Genomic DNA, 27,976 nt, shown 5'->3' with positions numbered 1-27,976 from the left:
ATTATGATGTCCTTCAGGTGACCTACGGAGTGGGAAGCCCTTACTCAGCCTTACACATAACCTCGAGCACGCTTTCCACCTCCCAGCCTGCATCAAGCACGCACAGCATACAGCAGAGACATGTATCCGGTAACCGTTGACCCTCCCCCTCCCATACCCTGCCCTTCCACACACCCCAGCAGACTGTCCTCGGTTACCTCAATCCTCCCCATCCCATACCCTGCCCTTCCACACACCCCAGCAGACATGTCCTCGGTTACCTCAATCCTCCCCCTCCCATACCAAGCCCTGCCACAGCTCAGAGCAGACATATGGGCTACGGCTACGCGGTTGCCAATGGCCTTCTTCTTCCTCTAACCAGCTCTGCCACAGCCCACAGCAGACATGGAGGCTACTCTGTTACCCTTGATCCTCTTCCATTACCACCTCTGCCAAAGCTTACAGCAGACGTGCGTTCGGGTACCCTTGACCTTCATCCTAAACTCCCACAGTCCAAAGGATATATATAGTTACAGTTTACATCCTTAGTTTTCTCTTGTTCTTTTAAAACAAGCAAGAGATATATGCTCACACTCTTTATCATTGATCTGCCTCTTCCCGTTACTAATTGTTCAACCACAGTTCCCAGTAAGAAGCCTTCAACTTGATCGTTCTTCAACCGCCACCAGCCCTTCCACAGCCTCCAATATTAATGATGCTTACAGTGTTCATCATTATGTCCTCGTTGCTTGCACCATCACAGTCCCGAGCGTATACCATTCAGCCTTGGTCTTCTTTTTTCAACCACCAACCCCACAGCAAACATGCACAATAACTCCTCAGCTTTCAGTTTGGCCTTAATTTTTACAACAGTAGCAGCTAACGAACATTTAAAACACACACATGACCTACTCTCGTTATCCTTCTTTTCCTACGTTGAAGAAAGCACATTCCCGCAATACAAACTCTTTCCTACCCTGAACAAACCAAATTCCCACAGTACATACTCTCTTCCTACATTCAACAAACCACATTCCCACGATACATACTTTTCCTACCTCCAAGAAACCACGTTCCCACAACACATATGTTTTCCTACCCTCAACAAACCCCATTCCCACAATACATACTCCTCTCTCTACCTCGAACAAATCACATTCCCACATTTCATACTCTTTTCCTACCCTCAACCCCATTCCTACAATAAACAGCCCTTTTCCTACCCTCAACAACACATACTATTTTCCTCCCCTGAGTAAACCACATTCCCACGATACATACTCTTTTCCCACCCTCAACAAATCACATTCCCAGGCTATACTCGTGCATACTTTTCCTCCCACACTGAACACTAACTCGCACTCACACGTTGCACGTCAAACATATTTCAAACGCAGCCAATCTCCATGTTCTCTGACATTTGATGCTCATTAGTGTCAAAATCGTAAGTTAATAAGGGTGCAATTATGAATGATTACGTCAGTGGCGAATAGTTCAGTGGGTGTCATGTGGTGGGCAACGTCTCGAGGGAGGTTCCACTATGCATTTCTTTCCTTAATATGGTCCAGCATTGAACGAGAAGTTGATTAAAAATACAGACATGCACCTTTTTTCAGTGTGATTTGATGATTTACATTCTTTGGAAAAACTATCAATTGGAAGAGAAAAGCCATTAGAAGAATTGAATCTGAGGAATATATATAGAACAACAAGCAGAGGAGGGAACAGCAACCCAACACGCACTAAAGCACAAGCAAACACACACAGACAGACACACACACACACACACACTAATCTTTTAAGCAAACGTTTGAATTTGACCTCGCTCTCAGCACCCTACCCCTCTAAACACACACACACACACACACACACAAACACACACACACACACCGCTCCGATAGCTCTGTGGCAAAGCGCTGCGCTGCCAAGCTTCAAGGCTTAACTGGCGGAAGTTCGAGCCCCGCTCAGACCGGGATTTTTCCACTGACAAGGAGCGGATATTGCCCCCACGTGAGCAATGGCGATGGAGGGGGCGAAAGTTCCAGCAGTACACAGAGATCGACTAATGAGCCTTGCTCTTATTTGGAGGATATTTGCTGGCGATGAGGAGTCCAGCTCATGATCAGGCCGTGGGTGACACACACACACACACACACAAAAATAATTACTCTCTCTCTCTCTCTCTCTCTCTCTCTTGATATTAAGTCTTCTCGCGGTTATCTAGTTAACATGCGGCAATGCTGGTAAACTGAATAACTACAGTAATAACTGACTGAAGAAACTGAATCATGATGACACCCAAAAGCACCCAGACTCCAAGTTCGTTTTTTTTTTTTCCTTTTATTTTATTTTACCATCGACGTCGCAAAAACGAGATGACTGTTTCCATCATCAATTGTGCTGTACGCTTTGATATATAAGAAAAAATACTCCTTCACCAGGCGAGTAAATATCTGCCGCTCTAACGATTCGGCGTCTTGCTGTTATTTTCTCGTTTACTTTACTTGAGATATACGGGTAGCTAGGCGGTCTGGCTTATGCAATATAGTCAGTGTGGCTGCTTCTATGAAAAAACAAATCTATTTATCTATCTATATTAACCTATCTATCTAACAAACTATGATCCTCGATTTAAACTAATACAAATGTCAAACAAAAACATATACACATTACTCTCATCAATCGAAAAAACAAACAAAAAATAAAAATGAAAAAAAAGAGTCAGGAGTTTGAGTGAAAACCTAATCGTCTGTCTACCTGTCTGTCCGTTGGTCTGTATAGCTATCAGTCTACAACTCTGCCTCCCCTCACCCCCTAATTCACTAGCGAACAGAGCCACTCTTGCAACCTACCGTCCATGGTGCCTCCTCGCCTCCAACTGGCCGTCACCCCGCCTCTGCTGCGGCGCTGCCCCTAAGTGATGGAGGCGGGGCGGGGCGGGGCGGGGCGAGATGGGGCAGGGCAGGGCAGGGCGGGGCGGGGGCCATGGGGCGGGGCATGAAGGCAGGACACCCACGCCATCAACGCACGGCCATCAACAAGGGCGCCATGCAGGTAAGGCAGGAAGGAGGATGGGAAAGAAGATGGGGAAGAGGATATATAGGAAGAGGAAAGAAAGGGGGAAAGGGCAAGAAGGGAGAAGGAGGATGAGAGGGGGTAAATGGGGCAGGGTAGAAAGGGAAGAGGAACGAGGAAACAAAAAGTGGAACGTGGTGGGATAAAGGAGAAGGGCAGCAAAGGAAGAGGATAGGGGAAGGGGGAGAAGGCAAAAAGGGGAAGGAAGGGTAAAAGGAGGAAAGGGTAATAGGGAAGGGGGGGTAGAGGGGAACGAAAGAAAGATGGCAGGGAAGGGGGAAGGGAAAGAAAGGAAGGAGGAGGGGGGGAGGACACGAGGGGAAGAGAAGGGGAAAGGGAAGAGGAAATGGCAGGAAGAGAAGATGAGAGGAAGGGAAAAAGGGCAGGAACTGGGGAGGAAAGGAAGGGGAAAGAAGGAATGGAAGAGGAAAGAATGAGGAGGAAATTAAAAAGGAAAGGGAAAGGGAGAAGGCCAGGAAGAGAAGAGGATAAGGGATGGGTGGGAAGGGGGAGTTAGGTAGGGTCAATGAGACGGATATGAGCACTGAGGCCACGCGTATCATAGCGCATACCCCAAACTTTGCCCTTACCTGTCTATCTTAACACCTTCTCCTGGGTTTGTTTGTCTCTGTCTGTATGCTTGGATATATACTCGTGTGAAGATTGTTAGGTTTGGTTAGGTCGAGTGGTGCTTACGTATATAGTCATGCATGGATCGACCTACCAAGACTATGATGTGTTCAACTGAGGAACAAGGACAAGAGGACAAGAAAGATGGGAGAGGAGGAGGAAGAAGAGGAAAAAAACTAAGAATACAGGTCATGATGAAAGATTGAGGACAAGAAAGATGGGAGAGGAGGAGGAAGAAGAGGAAAAAAGCTAAGGATACAGGTCATGATGAAAGATTGAGGACGAGAAAGATGGGAGAGGAGGAGGAAGAAGAGGAAAAAAGCTAAGAATACAGGTTATGATGAAAGACTGAGGACAAGAAAGATGGGAGAGGAGGAGGAAGAAGAGGAAAAAAGCTAAGAATACAGGTCATGATGAAAGATTGCGGACAAGAAAGATGGGAGAGGAGGAGGAAGAAGAGGAAAAAAGCTAAGGATACAGGTCATGATGAAAGATTGAGGACAAGAAAGATGGGAGAGGAGGAGGAAGAAGAGGAAAAAAACTAAGAATACAGGTTATGATGAAAGATTGAGGACAAGAAAGATGGGAGGAGGAGGAAGAAGAGGAAAAAAACTAAGGATACAGGTTATGATGGAAGATTGCGGACGAGAGAAAGATGGGAGAGGAGGAGGAAGAAGAGGAAAAAAACTAAGGATACAGGTCATGATGAAAGATTGAGGACAAGAAAGATGGGAGAGGAGGAGGAAGAAGAGGAAAAAAACTAAGGATACAGGTCATGATGAAAGATTGAGGACGAGAGAAAGATGGGAGGAGGAGGAAGAAGAGGAAAAAAGCTAAGGATACAGGTTATGATGAAAGACTGCGGACGAGAGAAAGATGGGAGGAGGAGGGAGAAAAAAGAACACCGTCCCACCTTTGTTATGGACACCGTACCCGTCTCGGCATTAACGCAGCGCCCTAGCTCCCCACTATGTGACCCCTCGCCACGCACGTCAGAGCAACGAGGCCGCAAAATTCATCGTCATGATCGTAAATTACCCAACTTATGTATCAGGTGCTGCCCTCTTATGGAATCCTCAAGCTTTCTATTTCAAAGTGACGTTCAAGATCACTTTTAAATGACGCACACTTATTCTTAATATGTTTGTTTTCTCGCAATGAATATATTAAGACTGCTAAAAATGCATATGCCTCTTCTTTTCAGCACGTCATTCGTTGCCACTGTAACTATCTGCGTTCTGGTTTAATAATGCACGCAAGAGGAGGCGCTGACCAAATTTAGTTTAATTAAAGCAGTGTCGATTGTTGTGTCATGTACATGCTTAATCAGCGTTGGCCAGCAGTGTGCCTAGTTGAAGTCAATCTCACTGTACTCTGACATTAGAAAATCATTGCAAATTAGTTTGTCTTCTGCCGAGTGACGGAAGATTACCTACATGCTGTCCAGATCTTCTATCGACCCTAACTTCAACGACCTCAGTCAAGAGGAGGACCGGAGGCTATCATGGGCCAAGCAAGTCATACATAACAGCATCCACTGAAAACAAACTTCACCTGCGCCACGAACGGGCTGGGGCCATCCACCAGGCCCCGCAACAAAACCTACCGGAGGCAAAACATACAAAAAAAAAAAAAAAAACCCGGCCCCATTCCATCATTAATCCCGCACCAACCTCACAGCCGCCCACGTACTCTTATCTCGATCTCTCACTCCCCCAACCTCTCTTCCTCCATCTCAAATGCTACCTCCTGCTTTCCTACTTCCCAGCCCTGGTTCTTCTGTCCGTTCTTTCCTATTCCACTATTCCCAACCTTATCGTATCTCGCTGATCAGCTTTGTTCTCTACGATGTTCATTATTTTTTTTTACATCAGAGGACACGTCACACGGCTCAAGGGCAATAAAGAGAGTACAAAAAAAGCCCGCTACTCGCCGCTCCTATAAAAGATAAAAGTAAAGAGTAGCCAAAAGAGAGGTCAATTTCGGGTGGAGAGGTGTCTTGATACACTCTTCTTGAAAGAGGTCAAGTCAAAGGCAGGAGAAAATACAGACGAAGGAAGGCTGTTCCAGAGTTTACCAGTGAAGGGGATGAAAGAATGGAGATGCTGGTTAACTCTTTCATAAGGTGTTTGGACAATATAGGGATGAGCATGAGTAGAAAGTCGTGTGCAGTGGGGCCGCGGGGGGGGTGGAGGCATGCAATTAGCAAGTTCAGAAGAGCAGTCAGCATGAAAATATCGATAGAAGATAGAGAGGCAACATGGCGGCGGAATTTAAGAGGTAGAAGACTATCAGTAAGAGGAGGAGAGCTGATGAGACGAAGAGCCTTTAAGAGGAGAGCTGTGTGAGTGGAGCCCACCCGCACGTGAGATGGATCATTATAATATTAGCAGTTTTCGCTCCATCGACATGAACTTAATTACGGTACCTAATGACCCACAAAATTACAAAATTGGTAACCTAACCCCGCCAGTTGTGTGTGGCTCGCATGTGGGCCAGCGAGGAAGTAGTCAACACAACATGGCGTCCGCTTACCTATTAACATTAGCCAAATACATTTTATCGTGTAAAGTATTTCAAATCATCATAAGTAGACACTGCAGGCTACGTATAACGCGAATGTAAAACTTGGAAAGCAGCTCCGTGCGTTTTACGGGCGGTAGCCTCAATAACCCCCTAACTCACTCCTTGAATCAATTAAGTTCAAAATGGCTGCCAGTAATGAGGGAGAAATTTCTACTCATCAGATCAAATCTAAGAACCTGAAAGTTAAGATACGATATGCAGGGTGCCTCACAGCCCACGCGTTTGAATTATGAGGCTTTGAAGAGCCCAGTGTAAATAATTAGGCCTATTGGTTTTCAATTAAAACATTATAATTACATTATGGTTATTCCAACCCCTGAACTATTAAGGTTTTCTTAGGAGTGAAAATTGTTTTAATTCGTTTTACGTTGTTATCAGAAACGCGTGAAACGAGAGCTACCTGCATCTGTCCCGGCCCTTGCAGAGTGCCTATCACCTCTGGGTACGCCACTGGCCCCAATAACAGTCTAGCTCCAGTAGGTCAGCAGTTGTCGACCAGGGAAGCGTGAGAGTGAATGAGGAAAAGATCAATTTGTCCATCTGGCAGCATAGTTGAGCCAAACAGACATTCATACAAGTTTGGGAATAAGGTAAAGCAAAGCTAAGGATGCCAGGGACAGCCGGTGCAGGAGTGAGTCGGCATGCGCCCGGCGCCGAGTAGGATTGCGAAGGGCCTACCCGGTTTTATTCTCCCGCCGGAACAAACTGAAAATTTCCAAAATGTATTTATTCAAATTAATTATCAGAATCTATCAATTGCAGGACTTTATCCTTCAGTGGACTAGTAATGACTGAAGATAATGATAGTTATATATTTAACAGGTATGTAATACCACTAATAATAATAATAATAATAATAATAATAATAATAATAATAATAATAATACGGTTTATTCAGTTATGGGAAACGCAAGGCTGAAAATTTACAAGTAATAGATACATTTCCTATTGTGAAGCAGGCCTTTCCCCACCCTCAGCCCTGAAAAATCTCAAACCAGGTGTAATACGTAAATTTATAAACTACGTGTTCGTAATCTCCGAGCTCTAAACTCGCCTCGCTGGTAGGTCTAGCCCCGAGATGCTGTCCTTGTCCCTGTATTCTCGCATCCTGCAAGCCCGCACATGACATGAAAGGGCTGTGCACGGACGTTACGTTATGGCGGTGACCCCAAAGCTGCAACGCGTTGCCCTGACCCGCTACTTGTATTGAGCGAGTAAACAAGGAATCAAATATGGAGACTAGCTTCTGAATTGGGGGCGCAGAACACGAATTACTCTTGTGAAAGCCGGTGGTATGTACTATACTTTAGTGTTGGTGATGATGATCTTGTTAGAAGTGATAATGAGAGTTAACAGGGTAAATCATTGCTTTTCACCAGCTTAGAGAGCGCACTGGACAACTGTGTTAATTCAGATTGCATCCAGATTGATCCACTTTCTCTCTCTCTCTCTCTCTCTCTCTCTCTCTCTCTCTCTCTCTCTCTCTCTCTCTCTCTCTCTCGTGCACACGCGCTAAACAACGCCCCCACCCCCCACACCCACACACACACACACACACTTATTAAACAATGCTCAGGGCGAAACTTGAACGCCCTGGCCGTCAAAATCATAAGCCACGACCTCCCTCGCCGTCCCCGCAACCCCCAAGCCAACCAGCGGTGGTGGAGGTCGTGGATTGGCGGTGATGATGTGCTTTGTGATGGGCTGAATGGTATGGCTAAGTTTGTCACCTAAACAAAAGCACATCAAAACAAAAACAATATAAAAATAACAATAATATTTAGAAGTATTTAATAGCTCGAAAACCTCGATCCTCACTCCCTCCCACGGCGATGCACGAGGAAGCGCTATCACTAGAGCTAATAATAATAATAATAATAATAATAATGGCGGATAATGGATGTTTGTGGTGTGTTTATTTCTGGCAGTGAGTCGAATGGAACTGGCGGTGGCCGAACTGGTAGCGTACTGGACCCACATTCGCCGCGTGATGGACGACGCGGGTTCGAATCCTCACGCTACCACTCGGATTTTTCAGTCACCGCCGAGTGGCTTAAAACTACCCACATGCTGTCCTGAAGACCACCCATCAACCCGGACTCTAGAGGAAGCCGTCCAAGCGAATCAAAAACGCGTTCCGGGGGGCAGCATGAGCCAACGCAAGATGGCGCCACTATAAACACTCGCCTGCGCCAGAACGGGCTGGGCCGACCATCAGGCCCCACCTGGAAGAAGCCTTGGGCCGACCATCAGGCCACACCGGGAAGATGCCTACCGGCGCAATAGGCAACAACGTAAAAAAAAAAAAAAAAAAAAAAAATCTGTCGCGGGCCGAGCACTATACCCACAGAGCCACACGGTCCCCAGAAGAAAAAGGCCAACAACAACACTATGACGTTTCCCCAAGGATCATAGCACTCCCCCGCGAGCATGAGTGACTGGTGCACGTAACTATCCACTTCCCTTTCCTTTTCTTCTCGAGATGGGCAGCGGCCTCCACCATCTCGACTCATTTATCCTCACAACCACACACACACACACACACGTGCACACGCACACAAGCAAATATTCACTTCACACCTCCACAAAGTACACAATACACAACTCCACTCCATGAATGCCAAAGTAATGTCATGTGCCCCAAACAGTTTCCTAATACGTATGTACACCATGTTTTTTTATGTCGGTGTTTTCCAAGATTCTCATCATGAATAGCATAGTCCTTTCAACGTGGCAAGAAAAAACCTTTGCAGTCCTGTCCCTTACACACCAAGAGCACAAGAATTGAAAGTGGCTGTAATGCGGCACCTCTTTCATCACCTTATTTGGCTTGCACAGTATTTCTGCTTTCATATCAAGAAACATAGCACCACATGTACACATAACAACAAAATATGAAGGCCATGGAATGGAGTGACTACAAAGCCATGATTTTTTTTTTTTTTTTTTTTTTTTTTTTTTTTTTACGTCCTGGCCCATAGCGCCGGTGGCCCGGTAGGCTTCCTTAGTTGGGCCTGGTGGTCGCCACTGCTCGGCCCCAGCCCATCAAGGCACAGGCACAGGCGCCATCTGTTTTCTTGGCTCATACTGAGCCCCGGAGCCCATTCTTGATTTCCCTTGGAAAGTTCCTCTAGAGTCCGGGCTGATGAGTGGCTTCCAGGACAGCATGTGGGTAGCCACTCAGCGGTGACTAAAAAATCCCAGGTGGTAGCGGCGGATTCGAACCTACATCATCCAGAACGAGGCGAACGCGGGACCGGCACGCTAACCACTCAGCCACCGCCTCCCCAACTGGCAAAACTCTAAATGCATATGCCATTACTGCAACTGGCAAAACTCTAAGTGCAGTAGTGGCCAGGTATGGCAACCAGTTATGTAGTCTTCTCCTATTTGTCAAAACTTTAGGCGACTTCAAATGCTGATGAGAAGGCAGGTCACTCGGTCAATCATGCGAATCACAAAAAGTAGAAGTGTGTCCTGTAACTCCATGGAATCTCTGCAAAGTCCGCTAGTCTTTTGACTGCTCGGTCATCTGGGAGTGAAAATGATGTGAAGGGTGCAAGGGGCATATCCAGCTTCTTTCCTGTGAATACAAAAGTGAGGCGGGGCTGCGTCCTTGCCCTATCACTTTTAAACACTTGAATGGACAGAGTATATGGCAGAATTGTGGACCAAAGTCATTGTGGAGTATCTGTTGGCAATTTACCATAATCACTGACCTTCTTTTTTAATTACTATGATGTAGTAATCCTCACAGAGTCAATGGAGATTCTGGTGATGGCTCTCAAGGCAATGCACAAGGAGGTGAAGCCTTCAGGACTTAAGGTCTCCTTGGCCAAGACAGGTGTTTGAAGGGTTACTGGATGAAACAATATATTATATACAAGAGATTGTATATTACTATAAGAGACTGGCAGGGCAAGTAGGAGTAAAAATGTCTGTGTGATGGGGGACTTTAATTATAAGAATATAGACTGGGAAGACCTAGTGGGTGACCTGGAACCCGAGGATTTTCTTAAAGTTATACAAGATAATTTCCTTAAGCAGGTTGTTACTGAGCCTACCAGAGGAGATAACATTTTAGACTTAGTCCTAACTAATAATGGGAACTTGATACGTGAATTGGAGGTGGGCGGAGAGTTAGGAAACAGTGACCACAGAACAGTTCATGTTAGCTTAGACAAGGCGGTAACCCGCCAACCAAACCCAGTGTTGGTGCCAGATTTAAGAAGAGCAAATTACGAGGGGCTTTGAAGACATCTTGAAGAGGTAAACTGGGAAAATTTAGGGATTCATGAGGGCCAGAACTGTGGGTTGGAAAGCCAGGAGAACCAGGTAGAAATAACTTACTATAATTTAGTTAGAGTAATAGTAGAGGGGCAGGGACAATATATACCCCAGCAAACACTTAGAAAAGAAAACAATGACCCTAAGTGGATGACTCGTGGGCTAAAACATGAGATAGGTTTAAAGAAGGGATTTTATAAGAAAATAAAGAATGGTGAAACACATCTCAGGGGCAGGCATGTCGAACTATCTAGATTAGTGAAGAAAAACACTAGGGTAGCAAAAAGGAACTATGAGATTAAAATAGCAAATGAGGGGAAAAGTAATCCTAAGGGTTTCATTCAGATGTATAGAACAAAAACAAGGGAGAAAATTGGACCGCTGAGAGCAAACACAGGCGAGCTAGTGGAAAATTACAAAAATATGAGCACATTGTTGAACGACTACTTCCTTTCAGTATTCACACAAGAAGATAGAACGACTAGTTCCAGGAAGGGTTCAGGTGTATGAGGGTGGGGATGGCGATAAATTGAGGGATATAATCATTACCAGGCAAGTATAGTCCAGTATGAGCTAGATAAACTTAAGAAGAATAAGTCGCCAGGTCCTGACGAGATATTTCCGCGAGTATTAATGGAATGCAAGGAGGTATTCAGTGACCCACAAACCAACATCTTTAAGATGTCAGTAATACTGGTTATATGCCAACCTATGGAAAGTAGCTAATAAGACGGCGATTTTCAAAAAGGGGGACAGGTCAGCTGCTTCCAACTACAGTCGTCTCTCAAATAGTACGGGGGTTAGGGACCCAGGACTCCCGTACTATTCGAAAATCCGTATAAAATTAGTGCCCCCCCCTAAAAACACTCCTGGGGTGCGTTTCAGAGAGGGAATCGGGACTTTCGGAACGTCACAAGTGCTCTCAAATGCGTGACACGGCAGCACGAGTTGCCAACTCGGCACATCTGCTGGCTCCCGGCTTTGAGAGGTGGAGAGCCTTCATGCCGTGATGACATCATCAGCAAATAAGGCGGCCCAAACAAACACAAATAAGTGTTTCATTGCATTTAACCTTTCTGTGCCACAATAACCACTTCAGCTTCCTTTTCATATTCTGTTGTAAGGAGTTCGTCAGCCAGGACAGTTAATAATGCATGTTAAATGTTGCCAGGAAGATCAGCGTACGCCATTTTGCTGTGAGTGAGACACCGTTATCATAGCAACGATGAGGCTTAGTAAAAGGACGGCCTTTATCTCCACTCTTGCAGCACTGGCAGTTACTGCGGCAAGAATTTCTTTTACACTATGATAGATACAGCGAACACTGCTCTCGTTCACGTGGTATGCTCTCCCTACCACAACGTAACTCATCCCAAAACATAACTTCTCCTAAATCTGAATTTTTCTGCAAGGTGAACACCTTTCTCGAGCACTTTGGGGTGCTTTCAGCAGGTGTTTTGGTAGAACAGTGTTGCCACTCACGCCATGGCTACTCGGTGCGACTAGCGTGAAATTTAAAAATCCTAAAAAAATCCTGCCATGACAATCTGTATAAAACCGAAACCTTACTATTTGAGGGACAACTGTATTGCCCAATTAGCTTAACATCGGTTATAGGCAAGATGCTGGAGTGAATAATAGCCAGGAACATTCGGGAGCATCTAGAGAAACATAGCTTAATTCACGACTTGCACCATGGGTTCACGAGAGCTAGGTCACGCCTCACCAATCTCTTGTCCTTCTACAATAAAGTAATTAAGGCAGTAGACAGAGATGAAAATTATGATGTAATCTATCTTGATTTTAGTAAAGCGTTTGACAAAGTTCCTCACCAACGACTGTTGCATAAATTACAGGCTCACGGAGTAGAGGGTAAAGTTTTGAACTGGGTCAAGGCGTGGCTTAGCAATAGGAAGCAAAGAGTGCAAATCAATGGTAAAAGATCTGACTGGGGCTGTGTTATGAGTGGGGTCCCACAAGGTTCGGTATTAGGTCCACTTTTGTTTATTATTTATATCAATGACTTAGATACAGGAATTAGTAATGATGTCAGTAAGTTTGCTGATTATACCATGATCAGAAGAGTAATTGAGTCGGATCAGGACGCTAGTATTCCCCAGGATGAACTAAACAGATTGTATGACTGGGCGGATAAATGCCAGATGGAGTTCAATGTAAGGAAATTTAGTATTCTGAGTGTAGGTAGGAACAACCCCTCACATAACCATTGCTTAAATGACACTCTCATAAGCAGGTCTGGGTGCGAGAGGGATTTAAGGGTCTTAGTGAGCTCTGATCTCCGTCCAAGGGCACAATGCATTCAAACTAGAAATCGAGCAAACAGGGTACTGGGATTTATTTCAAGGAGCGTAAGCAACAGAAGCGCCGAAGTCTTCCTCAAGCTATATTTAGCATTAGTTAGACCTCATCTTGATTATGTGGTTCAGTTCTGGTCACTTTACTACAGAATGGATATCAAAATGTTAGAATCGGTGCAGAGGAGGATGACTAAGATGATTCAAGGGTTACAAAACTTGCCATACGAGGAAAGACTCAAACAGTTAAACTTGCATTCTCTAGAAAGGCAAAGGGTGCATGGAGACATGATCGAGGTTTATAAATGGATGAAGGGCTTTAATAAGGGAGATATTCATAAGGTTCTGTTGGTAAGAGAACCGGGTAGGACACGTAGTAATGGGTTTAAACTGGATAAATTCAGATTCAACAGGAACATAGGCAAAAACTTGATTTACTAACAGAGTGGCAGATGAGTAGAACAGGCTGAACAGTCATGGGGTGAGTGCCAATACAATTGTCACATTCAAAATTAGATTAGATAAATTCATGGACAGTGATATTAGGTGGGGTTAGATTCACAGGAGCTGCCTAGTACAGACCTGCCGGCCTCTTGCAGACTCCTACGTTCTTATAGTCTTATGTTCTTATAGTTTGTTCATGCATGTGGAAAGGGCATTGACATCTTAGAAAATTTCACATATTTTGGTAGCATAGTTCAGAACAGAGGTTGATCTGGTCAAAAGTCTTACAATGGACTGGCTTGGCCTATTTGTTATGGACTTGCTCAATGCAAGTACTATATGGCATTGTCAATATCTGTGCAGAAGGAGAAAGATTTGGATCTACAAGTTGCTTGTGATCCCTGTCTTTATAACTATGGGCTGTATTACAAGTCAAAACTGAGAACTTTTCGGGTCCCTACAAAGGTCGGTTTAGGGGACGTACCACAAATCCAATCCGAGAAGTTTTGGGTCCCTACAGAGTTCGGGATGAATAACTCTGTAGGGACCCAAAACTTCTCAGAATGGACTTGTAATACAGCTCTATGAAACATGGAAACTAAACAGTAACATGAGGAGGTAAATTGATGCCTTTAGCGCTAAGTACCTACACAGCATCATGGGATATTGCTGGACTGACTTTGTGTTAAATTGGTAATTACTCCATAGGAATGCATCAAGGCCTATTATTTGCATAGTCTGTAAATGCCAACTTCAACTATATGGGCATGTGGTACATTACCCAGAAATCGACATTGCTAGCCAGGTTGGTTCTGCAAAAGCCAATCCTGTGTGAAGGAGGTCATGGGGATGCCCACAAAGTTCGTGGATTGAGCAAGTTGGTGGATCCTCCCATGAGATACTTAGGATGGGAAGGGAGCCTGCATGAAGACTTAATCAGAGGGACCCCTGGGGCTGGTGTTATAAGGTGGGTGAGCTGTTGTGCATCACAGCCAAAGTATGTCACTGATGATGGTGACTGAGCCCTGCAGAAACTCACTCATTACTTCCCTCCTCTCTGATACTCTGTCCTTTATTACTGTCCTCTTCTGTTGCTCTGCTATGAAGTCACTGGTATGTGTGTGTGAGCATGCACACACTTGTATGTGCTTCTCTCTGACTCAGAACAATAATTGCAGTTAACATTAAGATTCAAATTTTCCTAAATTTTCCATTGGACAGACTAACCAACAGGCAGGCAGACAGATGAAATGGACAGACATAGACATAGATGTGTATAGGAGTAGGAAGAAAGATACTTGCCAAAATGGACATAAACCACTCCTGGTGAAGTATAAATGAGAGGTGAGGGGGTGGTACAAGGCTATCACAGACCTTCAAGTGTCCTCGATTTCCGTTTCCTTATTGTCTTATCAACACCACAGATCAGTTCAGCATGCTCTCTAAAGACAAATTCTCTTTCCATGCCAAACTACATACACAAAACACACCATTTCCTCAAAGATTTATAAAATCTAATAGGAAAAGTGCTCAAAATACTGCCTCCGAGTACCCATCTGGGGAAGGGATCAAAATATCCCCAGGGCAGACTCCACTTTTGATGATCAAAATAAGTGTCTTAATACCTCTTTCAACTTTTCTTCAATATTTGTGGTCTTTGCTCTAATTTCCATTCTGTGGAACACCATCTCTTCACTTCTAAAACTGAACTTCTAACCAAAACACAGTCTTTGAAAGCTATTGTTCCCTCCTACTAACTCTATTATTATCTTTCACAGGAGCAATGTTTAACAGGCTTTTTCGTTTTTTGTTTGCTTTTGCCCTTGAGCTTTTTCCTTTACTGTAAAAAAATATCAAATTGTCTTCATCCTCATGAGATAAAATAATTATTGCTTTCTTTTCCTTTTGTGTAGTCATTCATATACTCATCTGAAAACAATACTAACTTATGCAACACACAAGCAAATATCCACCTCTCACCTCCACAAAGCACACAATACATAACTTTACTTCATGAATACCAAAGTAATGTCATGTACCACAAACAGTTTCCTAATACGTACACCATGTTTTTGATGCGGTGCTTCTCCCGGATTCTCATCATGAATAGCATTGTCCTTTCAACAAGTCAAGTAAAAGCCTTTGCAGTCTTGTCGCTTACACACCAAAAGAAAAAGAATTGAAAGTGGCTGTAATGCACCTCTTCTATCATCTTATTTGTCATGCATAGTATTTCTCCTACCACATCATGGAAGCAAAGCAACACATTTACATATAACAACAACAGGTGAAGGACATGGAATGGAGTGACTACCAAAGCCACTGTTGCGAGTGGCAAAATATTAAATGCACTAACAGCCATGTATGGTGCCCTATCACACTTCATTGATGAACCTGACTATATCTCATAATCACCTTTCTGTATTTAACAGACCTTGTTGAGTCCACTACACTACAATTTAAGAACCATTGTCACAAACTAACCTTGGCTTTAGGTCCCAGTGAGGCTCCATCTTTTCAGCTCAAATTACCGGGGACCAGCAGCCTGCATGCCTCTGTGTCCTCTCACTGAAAACAAACATTATCAAATAAATGATCAATGTCCTCCCTCCCTCTCCCTCTCCATGATCAAACAAATGTCAAGTTATTTTATGCTTCAGAATCAAGAAGGCCAAAAATATTTATTCATGTACACATCTATAGTATTAAAATAGCAGTATGAATGTATCCTTCGTGTCTAGCTAAGACTATAGTCACTGTACACTAAACTGACCCACAAGTCCCACCCCTCTTCTGTAACTATAGGAGCTGATTGGTTCAATGGAAGGAGTTTAGAGTTAGGAGTCAATGTTACTTGGAGGAAGGGTGAGGGAGGAAGCAGAGCTTCTGGACCATTTTAGCGTACAGTGATTATCTATACATTATTCAGCAATAAATGTTGAGAAGAGATCTGTCCTCATCTTCCCAAACCTAATCTAACCTAAAAAATTACAAAGGAAACAAGCTTTACCTAAGCAAGATGTATCCAACCAATATAGAGTAACCTATCATCATTAAGAACAGTATCATGTCACTGCTAATATAATATCCAATCACCACTAAAATGAATAACAATAAATACAGTCCAGTGCTGATAAAAGTCAGAGAATGAATTAGGTTTCAGATGAAATCTCGGTACTCATTCAAAGGCAATTGAATATTATAATAAATTATCAATGATGACATAATTATAATACAAGTCAATGAGAGGGGAATGAATGACTTACCTATAACCTGGTACTAATACCGGTATGCTTGACTTTCTATCAACACGAAGCTGTCATTAATCGGACATTTAAAGCAAAACCAAGCAAGGTAGCAAGACTTACCTGATCCCTTTTTTTTTAGCATTGTCCTTTCAACAAGGCAAGTAAAAGCCTTTGCAGTCTTGTCACTTACACACCAAAAGAACAAGAATTGAAAGTGGCTGTAATGCACCTCTTCTATCATCTTATTTGTCATGCATAGTATTTCTCCTACCACATCAGGAATGGGTGGCACTTGCTGTAGCTATCTGAAATCTCATCTATTCTGGGAGGGACATCATTCAAACATAATTCAGGGCCGTGCCCAGGGAGGAGTCAGGGGGGGGAGGGGGGGGGGGTCAGACGACCCTCCCATCTGCTAAAAGATCCAATTTCTGAGAGTCAAAACGAAAAACTAGGAAGAAAAGTCCCAGTTTTTCATTTAGACAGCAGGAAAATGCACCCAAAAATGTCAATTTTTCAAAACCCCGAACCCCTCTGCTAATTTGACTCTTTTTCGCTCACCCCTCACCCCTCTTCAAGTCACTACAAAGGTCCACATATAGTGAAAAAAGACCCTCCCTTTTACAGCTCTGGATACAGCCCTGTAATTACAAAGAACTTATAGTAACTACCGTAGGTCACCACACAAAGCTGAGTTTCCTGGAATCCAAAGAAACCTAGGTACCTAGATATAGAGGACTGGCAAGACCTGCAGACCTAGTATCTTTGGGATTAGGCTGGAGTATGTTCGTGGAATACGGGTCTTCATCTTACCACGACGAGTAATAGAAGAGAAGAAAGACTGTCTGAGTGATGTGGCCTTACTACCTTGACTTAAAAACCTGTGTATAAGGCTGCAACAGGGCTGGCGAGGGAGGACACCATTACACCACTGCTATATCAGGCAGGGACAGGGGGTCATATTCTTAAGCACTATTATGTACAAGCACACACACATATGACAAGGCTTTCGTAGGAGCTTAGGGCATTTCCAGGGGGTAGTTTTATGACCCTGATGATAATCTGAACCTTCCTCTGTACCATGACCCTTCCTTTGTACCATGACCCTTCCTTATTACCATGACCCTTCCTCTGTACCATGACCCTAACTCTGTACCATGACCCTTCCTCTGTACCATGATCCTAACTCTGTACCATGACCCTTCCTCTGTACCATGACCCTTCCTCTGTACCATGACCCTAACTCTGTACCATGACCCTAACTCTGTACCATGACCCTAACTCTGTACCATGACCCTTCCTCTGTACCATGACCCTAACTGTACCATGACCCTTCCTCTGTACCATGACCCTAACTCTGTACCATGACCCTTCCTCTGTACCATGACCCTTCCTCTGTACCATGACCCTTCCTCTGTACCATGACCCTTCCTCTGTACCATGACCCTAACTGTACCATGACCCTTCCTCTGTACCATGACCCTTCCTCTGTACCATGACCCTAACTCTGTACCATGACCCTTCCTCTGTACCATGACCCTTCCTCTGTACCATGACCCTAACTGTACCATGACCCTTCCTCTGTACCATGACCCTTCCTCTGTACCATGACCCTAACTCTGTACCATGACCCTTCCTCTGTACCATGACCCTTCCTCTGTACCATGACCCTTCCTCTGTACCATGACCCTAACTGTACCATGACCCTAACTCTGTACCATGACCCTTCCTCTGTACCATGACCCTTCTTCTATACCATGACCCTTCCTCTGTACCATGACCCTAACTCTGTACCATGACCCTTCCTCTGTACCATGACCCTTCCTCTGTACCATGACCCTTCCTCTGTACCATGACCCTTCCTCTGTACCATGACCCTAACTGTACCATGACCCTTCCTCTGTACCATGAACGTGAAGAAACACTCACGAGAACCCGATTAACCTCCTTTTCGGCCTTTGTAAACAGCTGATGTGAGGCGCAACAGGTGGGGAAAAAAATATCACACATTCACACACATCAAACACCTTCCTTGCTGTACCTTAAGGACCATGATTCTGACCCCCAGGCGCCGTGTACCTACCGATGGCCCTGCAGGTGGGTGTTGCTGGCCTCCTGAATAGCCCGGCGCCGCCCCCCCGCCTGAAGCACATGACTGGGTGGCTCAAACGTCAACATTGGCCCGCGTTCGAACGCCTGCAAGTGACGCTGGCTTCGGCGGGTGGTGGGAGGGACTGCTTATAAGGTGTCTTGACTGGTTTTGTTGTTATTATTATATTTTTTTCCTCCTTCACCTGCGACTTTATATTTTCCTTCTTCTTCTTCTTCTCACTCTTCCTCTTTTTTTTCTTATTTTTCTCCCTCGTCTTCTTCCTCCTCCTCCTCCTCCTCTCCTTCTTTTCAGGGAGGACTGCTTAGGTATGTGTGGTGACTGGTTTTATTAGTATTATTATTCCCTTTTTTCCTCCTCCTCCCCCTTTTTCTTATAGTAATTAACTGGTACTGCTATATGACTGGTTTTATCACTATTATTCCTTGTTGGAAAGTAACTGTCATTTGTTGGGGATACCCTCAAGGGTGTTGATTTAAAAAGACCCCAATGTGTAGCTAATGGCATTAACAGGAAGAAAATTAGTTCAATTTACAGCTACCCAAGGGGAGGCATGAACTACCAACAGCCCCCGAAGCCTCTAAAATAAGCTCGACTCCTTTATGGCCTCTATGGCGAGCTAGAAGAATGAACGAGCGCACAACCGTGTCCACAGAAAGATTAAACTACCTATCATTATTAATTGTTGATGGTTCCCCTTCTTCCAGTGAGCTAAAATGGATAATATTTTTGCATGGAATAGCTACTCTTACATTACAAAGGATTCCACACCGCCCACTTTAATAACACTTGACGTGCTTCATAATTAGTGAATGAGGCATATTTAACTGAGTAGCGTTTATTTGAAAAAGTCCCATGAAATAAATGGTCAAAGTGTTTTGTTAGATTCCAACACAGGACCTCCCTTTTATGGAATACTTTTCGTTTCCAACTGAAGAAAGACGTCGCCAGCAGGTGGAAGCAAACCTTCTCCTCTCTTACGAAAATGAAGTCATACAACGAATATATATAAAACGTTTTACTCAAGTATTATAATATACATCTTAATGTACAATACATGACTGAAGGGTGACCCACACTGGCGGCTCGAGGTCTTGCCTCAGGAGCAGCAGACCAGCTGATGCTCACCAAGGCTTAGAAATAAATTATATATCTACAGAGAAGTGACCCTTTTCCACCCTGAGAAGTGACTAACGAGGTACGAGGGACATTGCAACCATGTTCATCTCAAACAGTTGCCAAAACAAATAGCTCTGGTACAATAAAGGTAACAGAGGCTAATCAATAAATTCTGCAAACGTATCTACTTTGATTGTTTATGGATGACTTAAGCTCTGTTTATATGTGGTGTATGGCAAGATTTACCTACAATGTTTAGCTATTTCAAACCTACTATGAAATAGACCTGGACAGGAGCGACATTAAGATCGCTTAAGAATATAACACTCACTGATGTGTTTCACTCAGGGTCGACAAGGGTGTGAAAGAGCAAGTATAGGGATGAGGCGAAGTGATGAGGTGTTTAGGGAGGCAAGAGGCGCCCGACACCCACGGCCCTGACGCAGGGGTGCCCAGGGAAGCAAATGACGGGGTCAGAGGACTGGATCTCTGCCACGGTTGATTTAGCCACAATCTTAAGAGCCCCAGAATCTTTCTTGGCGGAAGCCACGCTTGGAGACACTTTCTTCTTCCCTGCGTTCAGCAGACGAGCATGAAGCGGCCTGATGGACACTGGGCGTGGCCTGGAGGTGGTGGTAGAGGTGGTCGTGGGGGTGGTGGTAGTGGTGAAGGGAAAAGGAAGGAATGTGATAACAGGCGCAGCGGGTTTCGGAGTGGAGGAAGTCCCATCGGCGTGTGACTGATGCACCGCGCCCTCCCTCTCAGTAGTGGTGTCGTCAGGCATCAAGGTAGTTTCGCTTGTCACCGGAGATTCTGTGATTGTTTCTGCTACTGCATCTTCGGTAGTCATCTGTGGCACCACCTCTGTCACCACCATCACCTCTTCCGTCACCTCGACCATCTCATCGGTCACCTCCGGCACGTCAGTTGTCTGGGGCACTTCCTCGGTCACCTGGGTCACCGTGGTTTCTCGAAGCATATGTGAAGTATCCTCGGGTGAGCTGGTCACCTGAGGAGTCTCGGTGGCCCATTGTGAGCCCTCGGCGGTCACTTGGCTGCCCTCAAAAATAGTCATCTCAGAGTTAGTGGCTTCACTAAAAGCCTCGACTCTCTCAGCCGCTGGTGTAGTCGTCAGCACAAGCTCTGGAACATACTTTGTGACTGGGACAGCGAAGACAACCTGGGCACTGCTGCCGCCGAATTTCTGATCTTTACTCTGCTCTGCGGGGTCGTCGTACAGGTCATCATATTCATAGCTGTAGTAGTCCTCTGACTCGCCTGGGGAAAGAGTAGTGAAGTGGTCATTAGGAAACAAAGATGAGGTCTCCGGAAATTCTGTGGTAACATGGTAGTAGGAAATGTCACTCTCGTATCCTAGAGGATCCCTTGCCCCCTCGTCGATATTATGGGTACTGGCTACGCCCACAGTCACTCTATCATTATGGTCGCTGTTGGAAGGGTCATTAATGCTTTCTGGGGCCACAGCTTCTTGGTCTTTTTGAGTCTGATTCCATGAACCTCTGCTATTATGATTTTCTGTGGAGGGGTCTGAAAACTGAATTACAGAAGGCTCACTAGGGAGCTGTCTGGGAAATGGCAGGAAGGCTGGGGAGGATATGGGGGCTGGCTTCAAGGGGTCAGGGAGAGTTGAGGGAGATGAGGGTAACCTTGAAAAGCGATAATGAGGGAGGGGCGTCTCTGGTTTGTCGGGAAGGTCGTCTTCAGATACATACTGTGGTTGGTGCTGCGGCTCGGGCTCCGGCTCAGTTGTGGCGCCATCATCGAGGACCTCTGCTTTGGGCTTAGGCTCAGGCTCAGCCTCAAGTTCAGACACAGGTTCAGGCTCAGGCTCAGCTTCAGGCTCAGGCTCACCATCCAGTTCAGGCTCTGGCTCAGCCTTGGTTTCAGGCTCGGGCTCATTATAGATGTGTTCTGGCTCTTCTGCTGGCTCCCGCTTGATCTCTCTGAATCGGGCAGAGAAGGCAGGCTGCTCTACGAAATCCTCGCTGTGTTCTTGAGGATTTTCAAGTCTGCCAAGAGAGCCTGTTTCAACAATTTTTTCGCCTGCATAAGTGACATGGTCGACCACAGTTTCCCCTGCAGTATCTAAGTGTTCTACTATTTCTTTGACAACAATGTCTTCTGCAGCATCTTCTGCTAGCTGTTTTAAGGCATCATGGGGGCTGAGAGGCTGCGCCACTCTGTTTTCAAATGGGCTGCTGAATTCTACCACGGTAGACTCTGCAGCATTGAACCCATTGTTCTCAAGTATGTCCACAGGTGCATCCTCTAACTGTTCATTCTCCGTCTCCTTGGGAGCTTCTGTTCCCCTAAGACGTCCACGTCCACGGTTACGCCGGCGAGCCTTCAGCCACTCTGGGAGTTCACGACCCCTGAGACCTAACTGGGAACGAACTCTTCCTCTGTTTTGACTATCAAGTCTTGTCGCAGTGCCGGTTACAGGTATGTCCTCATCGGCCGGGTCACTGTCCGTGACAGAATCCTCAGACCTTGGACGGTTAAGTGGTCGTCGGGTTCGAGGTTTGAGGCGCCTTCCGAAGACACCTGTTGGAGGGACCCTCACCCCGTCAGAAGTTTCCTCATCGTTGGCACCTTCCTTTTGTGCTAGCAGAGGGTTGAGTGTGCGGGCAACAGAGAAGGGCGGGAAAAGAGTGACTGTCTCTGTCTTTTTCTCACCAACATCTTTTTTAAGTGTTGTATCAGCTTCTTTCTTCACCGCTCCCTCATCCTCTTTATTAGGTGGATTATTAGGCTGTTGTTTACGGCGAAGGAACGGGCGTCTGTTAGCAATATTGAAATCAAACCTTGGCTTGAAGGTGGTGACCCTGGGTGTGGTGGTGGTGGTGGTTGAGGGCTGGGCGCTAGAGACAGTGGAGAGGAATCTTTCAGTGGTATCCTCAGGCTGGAAGGGAGTGGTCTGTTCCTCAATTTGGGTGGACGTCAATGAAGGTGGTTGGAATGGCGCAAAGTTTGGCCTTCGAGGTGCCTGTGGCTGTGAAACTAAAGACTCTTGAGAATCCCGGAAGGAAGGAATGCGATCATGAGGGAACTGTTTGGGTCTCTTGTCTTCTGACTGGCGTGATGGTGGCCTCTTGACTGATCCAAAAGGTGCAAAGGTAGGAAGGCGGAGGGGACGAGGGGTAGGAGAAACTGGTTGGGGCTTCGGAATGGATGTTGGTAAAGGTGAAGGGAAGCCTGAGAAGGAGACTGGTTGAGGTCTCAGAGTGGAAGACACGAAAGGCTTCTTGGAGGAAAGTGAAGAAGGCTTTGAAGACTCCTCAAAAGAGACAGTTTGTGGCCTCACAGTGGTGCTAAAGGGTCTTGGAGTGACAGAGGAAGCAAATCTTGGTGGAGAATGAGACACTGCTCCTGGGATGGAAAGAGCTTGGGATCCAGATGCAGTGTCTAGGGGGTTAGTGATTTTGGGGAAGGCAGGAGAGGGAGTAGTAAATGGTGAGGAGTGAGGGATGAAAGGAGGCTCAGAGGTGTTTTCTTCATCCTGGGTAACAAAAGAATTGGATGGGAATCTGGGGTGTGGAGTAGACAGAGAGGGGAAGCTTGGCCGAGAAGCTGGAGTTATTCTCTGAGTGGTGGACGGGGAAGTGAAAGATGGTCTTGGAGTAGGTTGGAAAGAATGTGGCCTTTGAGTGGACTGTGGAATGAAATTTGGTGATAGAGATGGTTGGAATGTAGAACTTAACCTGGGAGGGGATTGCGAAACAAAGTTCGGCCTGGGAGTTGTCCTGAAAGTAGAACTTGGTTTGGGAGTGGACTGTGAAATAAAGTTCGGTCTTGGAGTGGTCTGGAAGATAGTACTTGGCCTTTGGGTAAACCGGGTAGTAAATCCCGGGTTGGTAGTAGGCTGGAAGGTGGAACTTGGTCTTTGGGTGGAAGGTGAAGTTAAAATCGGCCTTGGTGTTGTATCGAAAGTAGAACTTTGCCTCTGAGTAGATGGAGATGTGAATCTGGGCCTCAGGGTGGCCTGAAGTGTTGAGGGTCTTATCTCAGATTCTGGAGTTGACTCACTGTTCAAGGGTGTTGTGATTGGAGGGGTTGGAGATGTATTGAAAGGCTGGCGTGGAGGGGGTCCAAAATGTGGAAGAGTCTGTGAGAACGGTGGGTCAGACTGTGGGAAAGACTGGTTAGGCTGGGAGAAACGTGGCGGTGAAGACTGAGCACCCTGTGGGAATGATTGGCCGGTTTGTGGAAGAGTGAACTCGCTAGCAGGATCAGGCTGGGTAGGTTGTGAAGGAGACTGGTCAGGCCGTAGGAATACCTGACCAGGAGGACGAGGAGGCTGTCCAGGTTGCAGGAATGGCCGGTTAGGCTGAGCCAATGGGTGTCCAGGCTGCCGTGCGAATGGCTGTCCAGACTGCTGTGGGAATGACTGTCCAGACTGCTGTGGGAATGACTGTCCAGGCTGCTGTGGGAATGACTGTCCAGACTGCTGTGAGAATGACTGTCCAGACTGCTGTGAGAATGACTGTCCAGGCTGCTGTGGGAATGATTGTCCCGACTGCTGTGAGAATGACTGTCCAGGCTGCTGTGAGAATGAGTGTCCAGGCTGCCGTGAGAATGACTGTCCAGGCTGTGGGAATGGCTGTTCTTGCTGTGGGATAGATTGTTCAATTTTGCCAGGCTGTCTGGACTGTGAAAATGGTTTCCCAGGCTGTGGGAAGACCTGCCCAGGTTGCAGGGGAGACTGGCTCCGGTGTCCAGACTGTCCAGGCTGTGGGGTTGACTGATCAGGCTGTGAGGTTGATTGATCAGGCTCCAGGGAAGGTTGGCTATGCTGTCCAGGCTGTGGAGTTGACTGATCAGGCTGTGGGAATGGATGGCCAGGCTGGGGGGAAGGCTGGCCAGGCTGGGGGAAGGGTTGACTTGGTTGCGGGAAAGTTTGCTCATCTTGTTGGAAGGACTGACGAGGCGATGAGGGAGGTTGGTGAGTATGGTCAATAGGCTGGTCAGGCTGCGTGAATGGTGGCCTAGTCTGTGAGAATGGCTGGTCAGGCTGTTTAGGTTGTGAGAATGGACGGTCATTCTGTCCAGGTTGACCAGGCTGTGTGAATGGTTGCCCTGGAAGTGGGGAAAGTTGTCCAGGCCTTGGGAATGGCTGGTCAGGCTGGCCAGGCTGTGGGGGTGACCGACCAGGCGGTGGGAATGGCTGGCCTTGCTGTGAGAATAGCTGGTTAGGCTGTGGGAATGGCTGGCCAGGCTGTGAAGGTGACTGACCAGGCTGTGGGAATGGTTGGCCTTGCTGTGGGAATAGCTGACCTGGTTGTGGGAATGGTTGACCTTGCTGTGGGAATGACTGGCCAGGTTGTGGGAATGGCTGGCCTGGCTGTGGGAATGGCTGGCTTGGCTGACGTGGGAATGGCTGGCCTGGCTGACGTGGGAACGGCTGGCCTGGCTGACGTGGGAATGGCTGGCCTGGCTGACGTTGGAATGGCTGGCCAGGCTGTGGGAATGGCTGGTTAGGCTGGAAAGGACGATCAGGTTGCTGAGAGGACAAGACAGGTTGTAAGGAAGGTTTATCAGGCTGTTGCAAAGGCAGGTCAGATGGATTTGGCCTTGAAGGTCGGCCAAACTGAAGGAAGGACTGGCCAATTTGTGGGATGCGATGGGCACTCTGCAGAATGGGTCTTTTGGCTTGTGGGATTGGTTTCTGAGGCTCTGAAGGCTGATTAGACTGAGGAAGAAGTTGGCTAGTCTGCGATGTGGTTTCTTTGGAGGTGAAGGGTCTGTCTGTCTGGGTGATGGGCTGATTTGGCCGTCGCAAGGGCTGCTCAGTGAATGAGAAAGGTTCCTCAGGCACGGAAGATGGGAGGGGCCGTGGAGTGCTTACAGGTCGTGGGAGAGACTGCTCTTGGAGAGTGGATTTCTGGGCAGGCCGCTGGGTGGGTAAAGGAGGGAATACTGCGATAAATTGTGGTTGCTCAGGGAAGGGCTGTTTTGGCTGGTTGGGTCTGGACACAGCCTGGTTAGGTTGAGGGAGGGGCTGTGAGGGTTGACTGAACTGCAGGAAATTAGGAGGCTGCTCTGGGCGTGAAGGAAAGCGAGGCTGGCCGCGTGCTGGGGATGGTCGACGAGGAGATTCTTGCTGTTCACGAAGAGGCGGCAATGGAGTGGAAGCAAATTTGGCTTCTTCCCGTTGAAGAGTTTGGACTGTTGGCCTCTGGCTCTTGCTGGTCCGGGCCTGGCGATTAGCACCAAGGATCTCTAGAGCTCTAGTGCGTTCTGAGGAGGATCGTGGAGGCAGGTCATTGGGAACCACAACAGGGATGCCCCGTGAGAGCTGACTCACACCCTCTGGCAGATCGATTTTGATGAAGCCAGGAGGGGGTGAGCTCTTGTCAGAAGTAAGGAAAGTTTGCGGAAGTTTTCCATCTCCCGACGGGATGGTGGAAGCACCTGGCTCACCATGCGGCACAAGAGGGATTTTGACATAGCCTGGAGGAGGTGCCACGTGAGATGGAGCAATGAACACTCGCGGCAGCCGACCATTCTCATTTGGTTGGTTTTCCTCAGGAGCTGTTAATGCAGCTTCCAAAAGCCTCAACTTTTCCTTGGCTTCTTGTTGCTGGTCAGGAGTGGTGAGAATAGATACTGGTAGGGCATTGGACACACCACCTGATATTATTCGTCCCGACTGATCTCTTTTTTGTTTATCAGAGAAACCCACGTTTTGCACAAACTCAGGCAAGGGCTGCGGGGACACCTCCAACAAGTCGCCACTTTTTTGGAGAGGTGTTCGGGTCGGGATAATACGGGCAGCCCTGGCAGAGCTGAGTTGCTGGAGGGAACCCTCTGGAAGGTAGATCAACTGCACGCCGCCGGAAGAAACACGCTGGGACTGTGCACGGCGACTTGGAACGAGGCTGGGCTTTCTACGATCAGACTTCCCACCTTGAGGCTTGTTGGGCCGTAAGGCGGAAACTGACGCCTCTCGGACGAAGCTCGAAGACAGAGTGTGGACAAGGTCTGCCTCCTTGATGAAAGGTCCACTGGGCAGTGACGTGATTTGAACATCTGATGAACCCTGCGGCGCCGGGACGGTTCTGCCTTGTGGACTTCTGGCCACAACCTTGTCATTAATAGCCTTCCCTTGTCGGCAAGTTGGGCATGGAGAGAGGATGGGCTTCCAGTCACTGTCGTCCCACACGAGCTCCACGGCCTGAGTCTGGCATCCTAGCACCGTGACGGCCGCCACCACTACCAATCTGCAACACCCAAAACATTAGACATAGTGTAAAGTCAGCTCTCACAGTCTACATTCCCATGATCAACACTTTAAAACTTGCAAACACAAAAACTTAGCAATGTATAACTTCCTTCTCCGCTACAGGATCCTTACTTCCCATTTGCCACACCCTCTCAGAGGCCGCCAGTGTTCCTTGGTTCCCTTGAGCATCATCAGTAATCCCTCGTGGCTGCCAACAGCCTCCCACGCCCCCACTTAACCATGTAACATGCCGGGAAAAAGTGAAGGAGTTTCCCAATCCTTAACGATCATCACGTAAGTGCAAACGCACGAATTGTGAAACACTTCCCCAGGCGACACACACACACACACACACACACACACAGGGATTAATATACGAGGAAAGATTAAAGGAAATGAACTTAACAACACTGGAACAAAGAAGAGAAAGGGGAGACCTAATCCAAATTTATAAATTATTAAACAAAATAGATGAAGTAGATAATGAAGAACTGCTACTAACAGAAGGAAACATAAACAGAAATACAAGAGGACACAGTAAAAAATTGAGAAAGGGGAGATGCTTGAGAGACACAAAGAAGTATAGCTTCCCGCAAAGAAATGTAGAGGTTTGGAACAGTCTGAGCGAGGATATAGTATCAGCGAGGAGTGTGCAAAGCTTTAAAGATAAGTTGGATAAATGCAGACACGGAGACGGGACCACACGAGCATAATGCCCAGGCCCTGTAAAACTACAACTAGGTAAATACAACTAGGTAAATACACACACACACACACACACACACACACACACACACACACACACACACACACACACACACACACACACACACACACACAATGCATGGAGTGAAGCAAAACTTTTTTCATATCACCCCATCAGCGAAGGCGCATTTCGCACACGCATCAGCGAACTTCACCGCCAAGTCATGCTATGGTC

At 46.5% G+C, this 27,976-nt stretch overlaps 2 protein-coding genes and 1 long non-coding RNA gene across 9 annotated transcripts in view; 1 reads left to right on the top strand and 2 right to left on the bottom strand.

Moving 5' to 3' along the window:
• Window positions 1-18,790, bottom strand: part of LOC127007442 (sodium-independent sulfate anion transporter-like) — an 85,747-nt gene extending 66,957 nt beyond the window's left edge. Inside the window, exons 1-2 of one of the 2 annotated variants that reach the window (XM_050878472.1) lie at window positions 18,648-18,790; window positions 15,801-15,884 (exon numbers count right to left, since the gene is read on the bottom strand). Coding sequence is in view for 1 of the 2 variants with exons in the window: in XM_050878470.1 (XP_050734427.1) it covers window positions 2,832-2,838 (7 nt within the window). In the remaining variant the exon portion in view is untranslated. Of the gene's footprint in view, window positions 1-2,831; window positions 2,876-15,800; window positions 15,885-18,647 lie in introns of those variants that run through there. The other variant, XM_050878470.1, reaches the window with a different exon arrangement.
• Window positions 2,892-6,966, top strand: LOC127007445 (uncharacterized). 3 transcript variants are annotated; one of them, XR_007760258.1, is made up of 4 exons: window positions 2,892-3,945; window positions 4,092-4,237; window positions 4,384-4,456; window positions 4,530-6,966. It is a non-coding gene; the product is annotated as an uncharacterized LOC127007445 (long non-coding RNA). The 3 variants fall into 3 exon arrangements; XR_007760256.1 differs by having other exon boundaries at window positions 4,384-6,966; XR_007760257.1 differs by having other exon boundaries at window positions 4,092-4,456.
• An 887-nt stretch (window positions 18,791-19,677) lies between the features above and the next one.
• Window positions 19,678-27,976, bottom strand: part of LOC127007440 (salivary glue protein Sgs-3-like) — a 47,934-nt gene continuing 39,635 nt past the window's right edge. For 2 of the 4 annotated variants that reach the window (XM_050878457.1, XM_050878456.1), the window contains one exon: window positions 19,678-27,034. In XM_050878457.1, coding sequence (XP_050734414.1) covers window positions 20,197-27,034 — 6,838 coding nt within the window. In that variant the 3' untranslated portion in view covers window positions 19,678-20,196. Of the gene's footprint in view, window positions 27,035-27,976 lie in introns of those variants that run through there. The other 2 variants (XM_050878459.1, XM_050878458.1) reach the window with 2 other exon arrangements.

Source organism: Eriocheir sinensis, chromosome 35, assembly GCF_024679095.1.
Source record: "Eriocheir sinensis breed Jianghai 21 chromosome 35, ASM2467909v1, whole genome shotgun sequence".
Classification (NCBI taxonomy): Eukaryota; Metazoa; Arthropoda; class Malacostraca; order Decapoda; family Varunidae; genus Eriocheir; species Eriocheir sinensis.
The sequence above is the reverse complement of the archived record's forward strand: the minus strand, read 5'-3'. Positions and strand labels throughout refer to the sequence as shown.